Source organism: Microcaecilia unicolor, chromosome 12 (genome assembly GCF_901765095.1).
Source record: "Microcaecilia unicolor chromosome 12, aMicUni1.1, whole genome shotgun sequence".
NCBI classification, from domain to species: domain Eukaryota; kingdom Metazoa; phylum Chordata; class Amphibia; order Gymnophiona; family Siphonopidae; genus Microcaecilia; species Microcaecilia unicolor.
In genome coordinates, this window is record NC_044042.1 from 49,526,256 (window position 1) to 49,539,939 (window position 13,684).

General features: G+C 43.7%; 1 protein-coding gene across 1 annotated transcript in view; it reads left to right on the top strand.

Annotated features, from left to right (window-relative positions):
- Nucleotides 1-285: 285 nt before the first annotated feature.
- Nucleotides 286-13,684, top strand: part of LOC115482154 — a 59,962-nt gene continuing 46,563 nt past the window's right edge. The window contains 9 exon segments of the mRNA XM_030221728.1: nucleotides 286-508; nucleotides 7,123-7,171; nucleotides 7,664-7,846; nucleotides 10,293-10,399; nucleotides 10,401-10,446; nucleotides 11,691-11,820; nucleotides 12,340-12,450; nucleotides 12,587-12,627; nucleotides 12,877-13,038. Coding sequence (XP_030077588.1) covers nucleotides 506-508; nucleotides 7,123-7,171; nucleotides 7,664-7,846; nucleotides 10,293-10,399; nucleotides 10,401-10,446; nucleotides 11,691-11,820; nucleotides 12,340-12,450; nucleotides 12,587-12,627; nucleotides 12,877-13,038 — 832 coding nt within the window. The 5' untranslated portion in view covers nucleotides 286-505.

Consider the following 13,684-nt stretch of genomic DNA (forward strand, 5'->3'; position numbering starts at 1 on the left):
TCTGGCTCACCATCATGGGAGAGATAAACACCAGACAAAGTAAGAAGAAAAAAAGTGTTTTGTTTCCTCAATACTAGTTTATTAAGCTAAGCTAATGCAAAAGCAGTCATGCAGGATTAAAAACAATAGAACTACGCACCTGGCCAGGTGAGTCAAGTCCAAAGGTTGCATGGAACTCATTTACCTTGTTAAAGAAGCGTGACTAGTGTAGAGTTTCCACAACACTAGCGATTCCGGTTTTGCCACTTTTTTTTTTTTATCAGTGATCTTTTTTTTTCTCCCCGTATAAGAAGATCCTGTGCCTCGACATGAAAGCTAGTGGCAAGTTACAGCAGACAGACCTGGGAGGTTTCTGGAGCACTAGGACACACCTGCTCAGGTGGTGGGGAGAACAGCATCAAACCTGGAGGCAAGTGCTAAGGAGTTCGGAGGCCCTTGAGGAGACTGTTCACACGCTTTTATTTTCGTTCTTCTCGCTGCTGGAAGATTTGGGAGTTTGGCAGATATGGTGAGTTCTGGATCCCGATACAGCTCATTTAATGTTAGCAGAAAGAGAGAGAGGTGGCAGGAGAAGGGACTTGGAACTGCCTGGCCGGGATCTGTAGCATGTCCTGTCAGCACCTGGTATGGAGTATGACTGCCTTTTCATGTCACTTCACAGCAAGGCAAAGCCATGGAGATGTTACAGGTCATCCAGGTGGAATCTCTGCCTCCTGCAGGCTTTCCTTAAAGCTACGTACCTTGGAACTGTTAATTGAAATACCATAAATTTGCTAAGCCTTCTCTAAAACTGTGTTCTTTGGCATGTTGACTTTAATTTAATGAAATTAATACAACTGAACACTTTCACTGGAGAGGACTCCACTACATCTGAAGCTAGACTAGTATCACCTTTTTAATATTATTCACCGAGTGCTGGCAGTGCACACAGCAAAATAAGAGGGTACTTATAAGGTCACTGCTCCACAGGGGTCTTGGGTCCAGCACAGGAAAATTTAAGTTGCTAACTCATTGGGATGATGGCTGAATCTCCTAGATATCATGTCTTAAAGAACAGCACTATTCATATGGTTTTAGGATCACCTTTAATACTGCTCTCATTACTTCCACTTTAGTGTACTTTGATTAGTTTTGATTTTGTTTTGTTGTTCTATTGCTTGAAATTATCAAAAACAAAACACGTAGACAGGTTTGTCCCGTCACCGGCCCACAGAACTGGTAGCCAATGAATAAGCTTCACCCTATGCCGTTTACTAACTGGGAACCAAGGGATATGATATTTGGCTTTATCATTGTGGAAGAATCTTTATGTCCCTACCTGCATAGTGAAGGTCAGAACAGGTACAAAACCAGACACACAGCCGCAGAACACTTCCAACCATGATATCCTATAGAATCATGGGGCTATGTCCAGGCATTGAATTTCTGGGTTTCTGGAGCTAACACATAGCCGTTTAACAGCAATACCGAGCACTTAACCAGCTATGGGTTACTTCATAAAGACAGGACTGACTTTTATGCAGCCCAATTTATGCGGTTAACCTAACTGGTCAAGTGCCAACTCTTTCCCTAGAATGCACCCAAAATAGCCAGTTTTCTGTTCAAAACTAACCACATAAGTGCCGCTGAAATTGACCAGTTAGCCCCAAACAGGTGATTTAACCGGCTGGTTAAATCACTTTGAATATTGACCCCCCCCCCCCCCCCCAAAGTGTTTCAAAATTTGGATCAAACATGTATATAAGTCACAAAAAAACTGAAACCCAAATACAGTAGGATGTTGCATGATGTAATAATGGGCAGAAAGAACAGAAATATGGTATCTCTGGAGGCGCTCCTCTGCAGCCCCTTTTCTTAAAATGTTCAACAGTAGGTCAAGTGTTATTGACCTCTTAATCCATTTTAATTATGCACAACTGACAATAGTCAGAATACTGGTAGAGCAGGGCAGTTCCTTCTCAGTGTCTTTATTTACACAATTAAGCACATACAAGCTTAATTGCTTACAGACAACTAACCTGTTAACGTTGCCCCCTATTTATCAGCTTAATGACCCACACATCAGGGTAGCAGCAGAGAAATAGGTAGGAACCATATGCCAATCTGTGAGAGAGAGAGAGAGAGAGAGTTCGGGGGGGGGGGGGCAACTGTAGGTTATTACGTCTTTGTAGGGTCAAAGTCATATCACCATATTCTGATGTGCCTAAGCCAAGGCTGGAACCAGAGCATTAGGCAAACCTTTAGCTTTCCGCCCCCCCTCCCCGAGATTTTGATAAACTCAACAATCACATCACCTGAACACTATAAATACTTGGACATCATACTTTTAAACAATGAAGAGCCATTCACCTGGGTAAACGGGCTATTTGAAAATTCCTCGCCTTCCCTGCAAGACGATGGTGCTTTTAGTTTGCAGGGCTGTCAGGATCTACTGTTTTGCTATTACTACATCTTCTCTCCAGCCCAATAGAAGCTGCTATCCCTGGCTACTGCCTGGTCTGCATAAATGCTTACACCAGGCCGGACCAAATCGAAAACGTTTCCCCAGGAACATCATACTAAAGTGGGCCACACCCGGAGCACTCTCGTAAAGGATAAACCATTTGAGCGTATTGGATGTTAAGCGTTGCCACAGGAGGACCTCGATGTAGTGAGGAAAGAAAGGGAAAGGATGCAACTGACAGGAAAGACGATAGCAATTATCGTGGCTGCAAGAGCAGGGAATCAACCAATACACAAGGACCCACCCTATATGTAGCAACCTGTCGTATCAGGCTATATACGAAATAGCTGCTTCTTATGCACTTACAAATGAGGGGAAATCTGCTCAGTTCTGAGTATATACAGCGCAACAGGGATCAGATGTATGAACACATCTCCGCCTTAGTTTTGCATGACGGGAGAACGGCCCACTCACCCGGGCCGGCAGCAAACTGCATATCCCGGGGATATACCTCTCCGTACCCTGCTCCCACCACGGCACCGCTTTCGCCCGTATATTCACCAGCATTCACTTGCAGCAGCCCGCACACTGCGCTCCTACGTATGCGCCTTAGCCGACGGCGAACAGCTGGGGTGCGTTTCCGGTTTGGGTTTAGTTTTACCTGCTCTTCCCCTCCCCCTTTCCCCCGGGACACAGCTGGTTAAGAGCTAAATGGAGTCAAAGATTATTGCTCTTGGGCAAGTTCATTCTGTGCACCAAAGTTCTGTATATGATCGAGCGACTAGTGTTCAAACTGCTTCTAGGGCCTTGCAGGTGCACAGGTACTTGAACATTACATGCAGCAGGTGAATTTTGCACCTTAATTGAAGCAGGCACGGGTATATACACAAAGCTGCTAAGTTACTCAGTTCCAAGGGGGAGCGCTTTGAGGCCAGCCTTGGACCTCTAATAACCACTGTAAGGACCTGCAAGACTGACTTCAATGGGTAGAATTAGGGATTACAAAAATACCACTTCCCTTTGGGATGTAGATAAAAAGGCACAACTGGTCAAAAAGTCTCCCTCTTGACTCTGGGTAACTTAGCTGCTTGTCACTTTTTTCCAATGTATTTTTTCTAGTGAAAAAGGTGCTGGTACTCAAATGCTGGGCCACCCTTCAAGGTTGGGGTGATCACAGAGGGACCCATCCCACAATAGCAAGCCCTCAGCAACCAGTCACAGAATCTTTGACAAGGCAGAATTGTTGTGTAGAGCTTGAGCTCTTTCATTAAAACTCTGGGACCATGGGTCAATTTTAGCAGACAATGGAAAAAGTGCCTGTACTCAGCACCCCCTCAAAAAAGCTATGCTTTTTTTCCCACCACAGCTAAAAGTATGTAGGCTGTAAAGAATGTGCATACTTTTATCAGTAAGAAGTTGAGAGATTTGGATTTGAACGTTAATTACTTTTTTCAAATGTGGTTTTATCAAGTTAAAAGCAGGTATACAAGTTATTTCCCTGTCCAAGTGGATTTACAATCTAAGTTTGACCAAGGACACAAGGGCACTCATTTTCAAAGCACATGGACATTTCAAAACAGCCAAAAAGAAAAAAAATCCTTCTGCCAAAATGTCCAAATTGCGATTTTCAAAAAGGCAGAATTTCAATGTTTTCCACTGAGTTCATCCAACTAGCAAGAGGGCATTTTGGAGGCATGTTTTGGGTGGGCTCGAAATTAGGATGTCTTTCAGCGATAATGGAACAGGCAGACATGTCTAAGTTTTAAAAAAAAGGGGCATTTCTATTTAGAACTGTTTCAATCAAGTTCAAGTAACAAAAAGGTGTTCTGACCAACTGATCACTGGCAGGATTAAGGCATGATCCCTCCATAATCCCCCAGTTAATGCTGTCCTCCTCCCACTCCCTTTAGAAGTGAAACTGAAAGGGGATACCAGGCACTATGACAGCATCTGGTATTATGGGCATACCTAACAGCAGCAAGCAGCTCCCAGAAGTTGGCTAGTGGTCAGCACAGTGGACTGTACACAAGGCGACCCAGTTTTGGTGGAAATTGTGAGCCCTCCAAATTTAACAATATACCTACTGTACCTACATATAGGAAACACCTTCAGGTTTGAAGGTCATTGTAGTGGTGTACAATTAGGTACAGTAGGGTTTGTTTTTTTGTGTCTGGAGGGCTCACAATTCGTAATAAAGGAGTTAAGGTGGGATTTGTACCTAGGTGCCATTTGTTAAAGTCCACTGTACTGACCACTAAGCTGCCCCTCTGCTCTGCAGGGACGTCTGTGTTGCCATTTTTGTACAAATGATGCCAGATATTTTTGGGCCTCCTTTTTTGGCGTTCATATTTTGGATGTTTCAGTTTGGAATTGGCTGTTCATTTTTTAATATTTTCAGCGCAAGGATGTCCTCATGTATTTTCGAACAGAAAATCCCAACATTTTTCCTGTTCAGAAATAGCTGTGAGATGGATGGGGTTTTTTTGGACGTAATGAGCGGGACATCCCAATTCTAACTTGAACATTTTTTTTCAAAAATGTCCCCCGAGGGTTGTTAGTGGGAGGATCGATATTTGAACCCTGGCATCCCTACTTCTTAGCTTGATGTTCTATCCACTAGGCAACACCTCCAGTTTTTTTTAACATATTTTTCCTCAGCTGATCTCATACCAGTTCCCAGAACAGAAAGTAGGACACCTTTCTCTGTGTACTAAAGATCTGACCCTGGTAGCTTCTCTAGTAAGACTGAATGCACTCTTGTCATTGTGTAAATATTTCTGGGTTGGCTTATTTGTTTTATGGATGTATGTATATGTGGTGTTTTTATTATATATGTGATGTGTACCCCGCTTTAGGTAAAGGTGGGTTATAAATAATAAACCTATCCTAAAGGTCTGACCCTGATTTCCCAGGGCAGAAAGTAGGAAGCCTTTCTCTGTGTACTAAAGATCAATTCCTGACAACAGGTTCTTCTGTTATTTTGTGGCACACCCTAGCTTTCAGTGTTTATTATTGTTGAAGTTGTTTATTATTGTACATATAATAATACGTCTTTCGTGAAATCTCTCTCAAGCCCATGACACAGAGATAAGTGAGACCATTTTTAGCTGCCATTGCTAAAGGGCTTGCTGTAGAATGAGATCCACCTATATAATTCCTGCACTAGTTTATGCTTGACCTATATGGACTCTGTGTATGTCATATCAACTTCTAATGTCTATGAAGATCAAGGGGTCCATGCTATAGCAATAATCCCTTTAGGATGCTAAAATGTGATTAATTCTAATATCATCACTCAGCATATTTTGTAATTAATAAACCAATTATCTCCCCTTCTATACAAGCAAAACAGTACCTTAGCTCTCTCCTTGCTGAAGAATGCCTACTTTGCAGTACCTTGAAGGGCAGATTTTCAGCTATGTCATACATGCATGGTGTCATTTTAAGTGGAGCCATTCTTTCTCTTAGTCCTCAAGGAGCATGATTCTTATTTAGTGACTGAGCACAAGGACCTGTTTGACTAGATTGCTTGAATTCTTATACTCTCTCCCCTTTGCAAACTCTCAGTCAAGAGGTACTGGAAGTGATGATGGTTCTGTTGATCTGAGTGGCAGCCACAAAGATTCTGTTTGTCTTGTTAATGCTAAGCTTTTCTTTCACCTCAGTCAAAACCAGATGGAAACATGGGGGGAGGGGGCAGACAGAACCTAAGCAGTGACGGTATAGTTGCTCATTTTAAAAGCACATAGACTTAGAAAATGACATAGAGGCTCATTTTCAAAGCACACGTAGACGTACAAAGTTACATAGGCTACTGTGTAACTTTGTAAGTCTATGTGCTTTTAAAATGAGCCTCATAATTCATAGCAGAATTCCCAAGAGGGAGGATAAGGTACCAGCACATCAGGACACTCTCCAATATCAGAAGGAGTTTGTTATACCAACAAACTCAAAGTGTAGTATTTATACAGAAAAGCAAGTGGTAATCAGAAGATGGCATCACTGTTAAAAACGGATGTTGAGTGATATTCTTAAAATAATATTACCCAATAATTTTATACCTATAGGATCATCCGAGTCCTCACCCAGTAAACCTCGATTTCTCAATCATATGGAACTGTTACTAATCAGACATATTATAGAATAATCCCACAGAAACACAACACATAAGAACTTATAAATATGTGCTAATTGTGCTCATAAATGTCATTGGACCATCAGAGACCAAACAGGTCAATTGCTTGTCCACATATTTGTCATGTAATCATTGCACATTCAATTTAGTGACACACCCATGTCACAGTGTCAAACAAAACAAAAAAAAAAAGTATCTTTTTTATATAAATATAATGTTGAAACAACAGTGCATTGAACAGGGTTTCCTTAATTGGTCCAATAATGTATCAGGATGGAGTTGTAAGAAATCCAGGAATGGCCTAAAATCTCTATCCTGGAATTGGGTAACTTGACAGCTCTGTATTAGCTGATACTTTCTACATGGGGCTGTCATACGGTTTCTTTGCATCTGGAACAAGAATTCTGCTTACTGTTAATCAAAGACATAACTGGTAGAATTATATATAGAACCTAAATGTACTCCATTCCCTTCCAGGAAATCTGATAAAAGTATATTTCCATTGCCTTCATTGTTTGGTTTCTTTCTCTGCTTTGATTCACAGCATGTGACAGATAATAATCATGACATCGAACAGCCTCGGAGTAGAGCAGGTAAATGTTTCATATGTCTAAAAACTGGGCTGCAGGATTTGAACAAGAGAGGGAGAGATACAGCTAGAAAGGAGGGGATAGATGGAGAGACACAGAAAAAGCAAGAAGGAGAGGCTGAGAATTACAGAGAGGAAGGAGAGAAAGAGAGGGCAGCAGGGACAGGGACAGAAAGCTAGAAAAGCCATTATAGACTTAACCTTCTGATATATACCCTGTTGACAAAGTTACTGCAAAAGGAGAGAAGTACAAATCCTGTGTCTACAGCTTGGTCAAGTCTCCAACACTTCTGTCTCTTCATGGCCTCTTCTAACTCTATTAATTACTTGCAATCTCATGGTAATACATTGACATCTCATGGCCTCTTCTAACATTATTGGTTAGTTACTGATGTTCTCATGGTAATATGTCCCTTTCTTATGGCCTCCTCTAAGATTATTAGTTTGTTGGTAATATCATAGTAATATATCCCATGCTTGCTTTCTTTCATCATAGGTGCTGGCGGTGCCCATGGCCCCAGGGTTGTGCGTGAACCCAGAGCCAGAGGGGGTGCTGCACACCCCACTGCACATCCCGCTGCACAAGAATCCAGTAAATTGACTATGTTTAAAAAAATCAGTGTCCCAATCATTGCAGCGCTGTTGGTGGCAGGCGCGCTTGTTGTTATTGGAATCCTCAGTAAGTCTTTCTTATCTTTCCAGGAGTGACCAATGATTGTGAACATGTCTGCTTGTGCTTTGGATAGGAGTTTACTCTCCTGCTCTCTGTTTTTAGCTCTTCCATATGGTAGAAGGGGAAACCAGTTTGAGGAGAATGTCAGTTCACTGGAGCTATTTTGAAGACAGTAAAGGTTACTTGAAAGAGCCTGGAGTCTCAATGTGTGGATGAGACGATGGTACAAGGAGGAGGGTTTTAGATTTGTTAGGAACTGGACAACGTTCTGGGGAAGGGGGAGCCTATTCCGAAAGGATGGACTCCACCTTAACCAGGGTGGCACCAGGCTGCTGGCATCAGCATTTAAAAAGGAAATAGAGCAGCTTTTAAACTAGAAGCGGGGGGGGGGGGGGGGGGGGGGGGAAGGCCGACAGTCGCTCAAAAGCACATGGTTCGGGATAAGGTATCTTTCAAAGATATCACCAAAACAGGGAAGATAGGGTATCCCGATAGTGAGGTTGCAAAAGAGACCATAGTAGAGCAGATGTCCTTAAATAAAATAAAAATCAGTTAAAAGATTGCAAATTACTACTTTCCTCTCTTCGACCCCATTGTACCTGAAACATGTGTATCTTATCCGACCACAATATCACATTGCAACTGTTTCTACCAGATTGGCGAATGCCCTTACTGGTACTATGTAAGCCACATTGAGCCTTCAAATAGGTGGGAAAATGTGGGATACAAATGCAACAAATAAATAAATAGGAACAACAAACATAGTTTGAAATGTCTATATGCGGATGCCAGGAGCCTAAGAAATAAGATGGGAGAATATATTGCACTAAATGAAAAATTAGTTATAATAGGTATCTCTGAGACCTGGTAGAAGGAGGATAACCAGTGGGACACTCTCATACCGGGGTACAAATTATATCGTAGTGATAGGATGGATCTAATTGGTGGAGAGGTAGCATTGTATATTAACAAGAGCCTTGAATCAAATAGATTGAAAATTCTGCAGGGAACAAAACATTTCTTGGAATCACTGTGGATTGAAATTCCATGTGTAAAGGGGAAAAGGATAGTGATAGGAGTGTACTACCATCCACCTGGCCAGGATGAACAGACGGATGCAGACATGTTAAAGGAAATTAGGGACGCAAACAAACTGGGCAACACAGTAATAATGGGTGATTTCAATTACCCCGATATTGACTGGGTAAATGTAACATCGGGGCATGCTAGGGAGGGTAAAATTCTTTGATGAAATCAAGGACAGCTTTATGGAGCAGCTGGTACAGGAGCCGACGAGAGAAGGAAAAAATTTTGACCTAGTCCTTAGTGGGGTTGTTTTTTAATATGCTTTTTATTGTTTGCATTTTTATTTGTTTGCACGCTGCCTTGAGTAGCGCTGGTAAAAGCATTAGGTGGATTAGGCATCCACCAAGTTTGGCACAATTTTAGGGGCAGTACTGCAAGAGGACCAAAAGCACAAATGGTCCATCTTCTACTGCTGGCTTTGTTCCCCAAAGAAAGCAGGCACTAGAAGAAATGACAAAGAGTCCTGCTGCTGGCCCCTCTCTCCCCATTACCTGTCATCCCATGCTATGACTGGATGCTGGAAATGCAAACTTCCAGGCCTGAGGGCTTCAGAGCTGCAGCCTGGAAGTGACATCCACCTATTTTTTTTTTTTTGTTACATTTGTACTCCGCGCTTTCCCACTCATGGCAGGCTCAATGTGGCTTACATGGGTCAATGGAGGGTTAAGTGACTTGCCCAGAGTCACAAGGAGCTGCCTGTGCTGGGAATCGAACTCAGTTCCTCAGTTCCCCAGGACCAAAGTCCACCACCCTAACCACTAGGCCACTCCTTGAGGGTAATGGGAAGGAATCTGTCTCATGGCTAATGTTGACTCCTGGAGAGCAGGTTCAGGCAACGGCAGAGCCCAGAGACCCCAGCAAACAAGTAAGTCACAGATCTGGAAATGTCAACAGAGAAGGAGAAAAGTTGCCCAACTGCAGTTGGTAGAGAGGGAGGCCAGGCCATGGTTGAAGGTAGGCATACTTGGAGAAAAACATGGGGTTATATTGTGCCTGCCAGAGGCAGTCCTGGCTGCTCTGGATACATAAAAATATCTGAGAATAGCGGGTAAGGTGAAGTGCCCCCCCCCCCCCAGCTGTGAATGACTATAGTAAGGGGAGTTTTATGAGATATGTAGTACCTTCACACGTGACTGTAGTACTGTGAGCGTCAGACCCTCCCTCCCTCCCTATAGTGTTGGGCAGCACTGTGGGGAGAATGGAAACTTCATGTGTGGCAATAGTATTGGGGAGCACTGTAGGAGTCTGAGACCCTCACACAGTTCTCTAAGGTTTAGGAGACAGGTTTTCATTTATGTGCAGTGTGTGTTTTCCATGGACACCTGCAGACCCCCCAATTCATTGACCCTGGGCTTTATTTTTACAGTTAAGGTTGTCCTTGATAATTACTACTTCTTCTGCCTGAAATCCTTCAAGTTCATACCCATGCAAAAGTGGTGTGATGGAAACGCTGACTGTGCAGATGCTGAGGACTGAGCAGCGCTGTGTGAAGCCAATGGAAATCAATACTCCGTCAACTGGTGAGTATTGACAATGCTTACTCACCTCCAGCAAGGCCACAGCAGGGAGGAAATACACCCCTCTGCCACTACTGAAATCTCAAAGAGGTACAGTGGGGAGGAGCTGTCCTTTCCCACCCCAAGGCTCCAAGAGGTACAAAAGGAGGTCTCCCCCATCCCCGACTTTGATGCCCTTTGGGTACAGCAAGCTTGAACTCCCCCGTCCCCATGCCTGTGAAAGTAAAACAGGAAGGCGCTACCTCTCCCATAAGATGCTTGAAGAAGTACAGCAGGGGATTCTGTCAAAAAGGTTCTGGGGTCACGGAGGGGGGGTGGTGTTGTTGTTGTCCATTGAACCACTGGGGAAATTTTTTTTTTAATTCATGGGGGGGGGGGGGACCTGAAGGTAAGAGGTAGGAAGCACAAGCAGGCAACCTTTATAGCTTCCTGCTTGTGCTTCTCTCCTCTCTGACAGCTCCTGAGCAGCCATTAAATTTGCTAATTAAATTAGGGCTGCTCTGGAGCTGTGCATCCCATGGAATACACATTAGATTACAAATGAGCTCATTCGAATACTAATGAGCTCATTGTAATACATTTGCATGGGATTCTTGGTGGCTGCTAATGGCACACGTTAGAACCACGGAAAACCCCTTTGTGCATTCCAAGCTACATAAACGTTTGCTTTAGACTGACTAGAACCAGTCTAAAGCAAACATTAATAGCAAGGTAAGCTTTGTGCATTTGGCCCCTAACCATGGAGGAGCTTGCTAACACCTAATGCCTGGAAAGGAGTTCCTCCAATATTGCCTCCAACAAGCATGAGAAGAGCTAAACCTTGCTCCTAGTGCATGTGATTCCATTGGAAGTACATTACGGAGGAGTTGCACCCCATCATGTCCCCTCCTGAATCCAGTGGAGGTATAGCACAGAGATCCTATACCTTCTCCCACCCCCCAAAAAAATATTATGGAGGTACATTAGAAGGGCGTTTGCCTTACCAGTCTCCTCCAGTGCGCTGGAGGAGTAATAGCAGGGAGAAGTTGCTCCCTCTGGCCTCCCAAAACTGAAGGAAATGCACAGGGAAGAGCTGTACCCCTACCTCCCAGCATCCTGAGGAGGTACACTGGGGAGGAGCTCCCCCCCCCACCAAAAAAAAATACCTGAACAAGTTGCTCCCTCCCTGTCTAAGAGGTACGGAGGGGAGGAGCGACCCCTTCCACAGTACCCCTTACTCATCATGCTGAGTGTTTTCTTTTTCCTAGTGAGGATCTCTAACAGTATGTCCATCCTGCAAGTATTCAACCAGGGAAGTCAGAGCTGGACCCTCGTTTGCTATGATAACTGGGACGAAAGGCAAGCCAAAGCTGTCTGCAATCAGTTGGGCTTCAACAGGTAGTGACCAACACATACATTCATGGGCCTGTACTAATACACACAGGCAGGTATGCATGCCCACAAGTACACACACAGAATTATGTGTACATGTGTATGCATATGCCTTAGGCCACAAACATTTTAGAAGCAGTCTCTGGTATAGGAACATGTTTTTAGTATAAAACATGCTGAAACTAAGAGCAGAGACAGCCCAGCCCCAACTATGCCCCACACATCTCCCTTCTTTGGGAGACTCCAAAGTGTTTCATCCCATTGTACAGGATTTGTCAGCGAAAGAGGAAGTTCTATGCAGAGGAGTTGTTATTTAAAATAATGTATTTTCACCATGGAGTTTTTTGGATGGTGTTTCTAGGGACGGGTTCCTCTAATTCTGCCTTAATGCACAGATTAATGAAAAACATTTGTGCTGCAGAAAGAAGAGGGTTTGGAGGGACAGTGGCCAATGGAATGTTGTTGGAGCTCTTTCCATGATAAGGAGGCTCCTCCACCTATCTGATCTTCTGTCAATTTTTTCAGTGACCCTGTCTCTAATGCAGTGGCTGTTACCAATATCGACACGCCAATACAAGCCTACAGCAGGGTTGAAGTCACCAATGATGGAGGATTCCAGTCTATCCTGACCAATGGGTGAGTAGAAGGACTAGTGTGATCTTAAGACCAAGGACAAAAGCAGCTGAGCTCTGTCATTTGTAGTGCGTCTGAATCAAGTGAGTCCTAGCAGCAGCATATGGTACTTAACAGGTCATTGTTTTTAATTTTCTAGTGGCTGTGTATCTGGAAATGTAGTCTCTCTCAGCTGTATAAGTGAGTAGAACACCTTATTCCTTCCTCCAATGCTTGCCTTCTCCTGGTCCCCTCTTCTAACATTCCTTTGTTTTCCAATCCCTCCTTCCCCTCCCCCAACCTTTCCCAAGCCTTCTCACTGATTTCTCACCCCATACCACTGCTTCAGTATTGTCCTTTCGTACAAACTCCCACTCCCCTGCCCTCCTCTTTCCGTTGGGTTTCAGCCATCCCTGACACTCTTACTCTTGCTCTCGTTCTTGACTGCAGGTTGTGGCAAGGGCCTGAATCAGGTACGCATTGTTGGTGGCACTTCCTCCCTCATCCAGAACTGGCCTTGGCAGGTCAGCTTGCAGTACAAGGGGCAGCATGTCTGTGGGGGCAGCATCATTAGCCCCTCCTGGATCCTCACTGCAGCCCACTGTTTCAAAAGTAAGATAGCAGCCGCTTTCATAAGGGTGGGGGGGGGGGGGGGGGACAATTTTCAAATAATGATTGAACTATTGAGATCAGGGCTTCTATGAGAGGAGGAACCCACACCCACGCAAACCATTCCCAAAGTGAACACACACAAATCCTCCACATATATTCAGAACTGTAGAGGAGTGGCCTAGTGGTTAGGGTGGTGGACTTTGGTCCTGGGGAACTGAGGAACTGAGTTCAATTCCCACTTCAGGCACAGGCAGCTCCTTGTGACTCTGGGCAAGTCACTTAACCCTCCATTGCCCCATGTAAGCCGCATTGAGCCTGCCATGAGTGGGAAAGCGCGGGGTACAAATGTAAGAAAAAAAAATATCTGCTTGTTATACTATTATCTTGTTCTATCATTATCATGTTGCCCAAGATCCTTCTGTAATACTAAATGTCTATTTTCTAATCTATTTCTACTATTCTTGATGTATGGTAAGCCACATTGAGCCCTGCTAAGAGGTGGGAAAATGTGGGATACAAATGCAATAAATAAATAAAATACTGTAACAATACTGTGCCATCACTCAAAATGTCACCATAAAATGCTGTAATGTAGTTTACGGACTACAGAACTTTACTGTAGGAATGCTACAGTATAATATGCTAG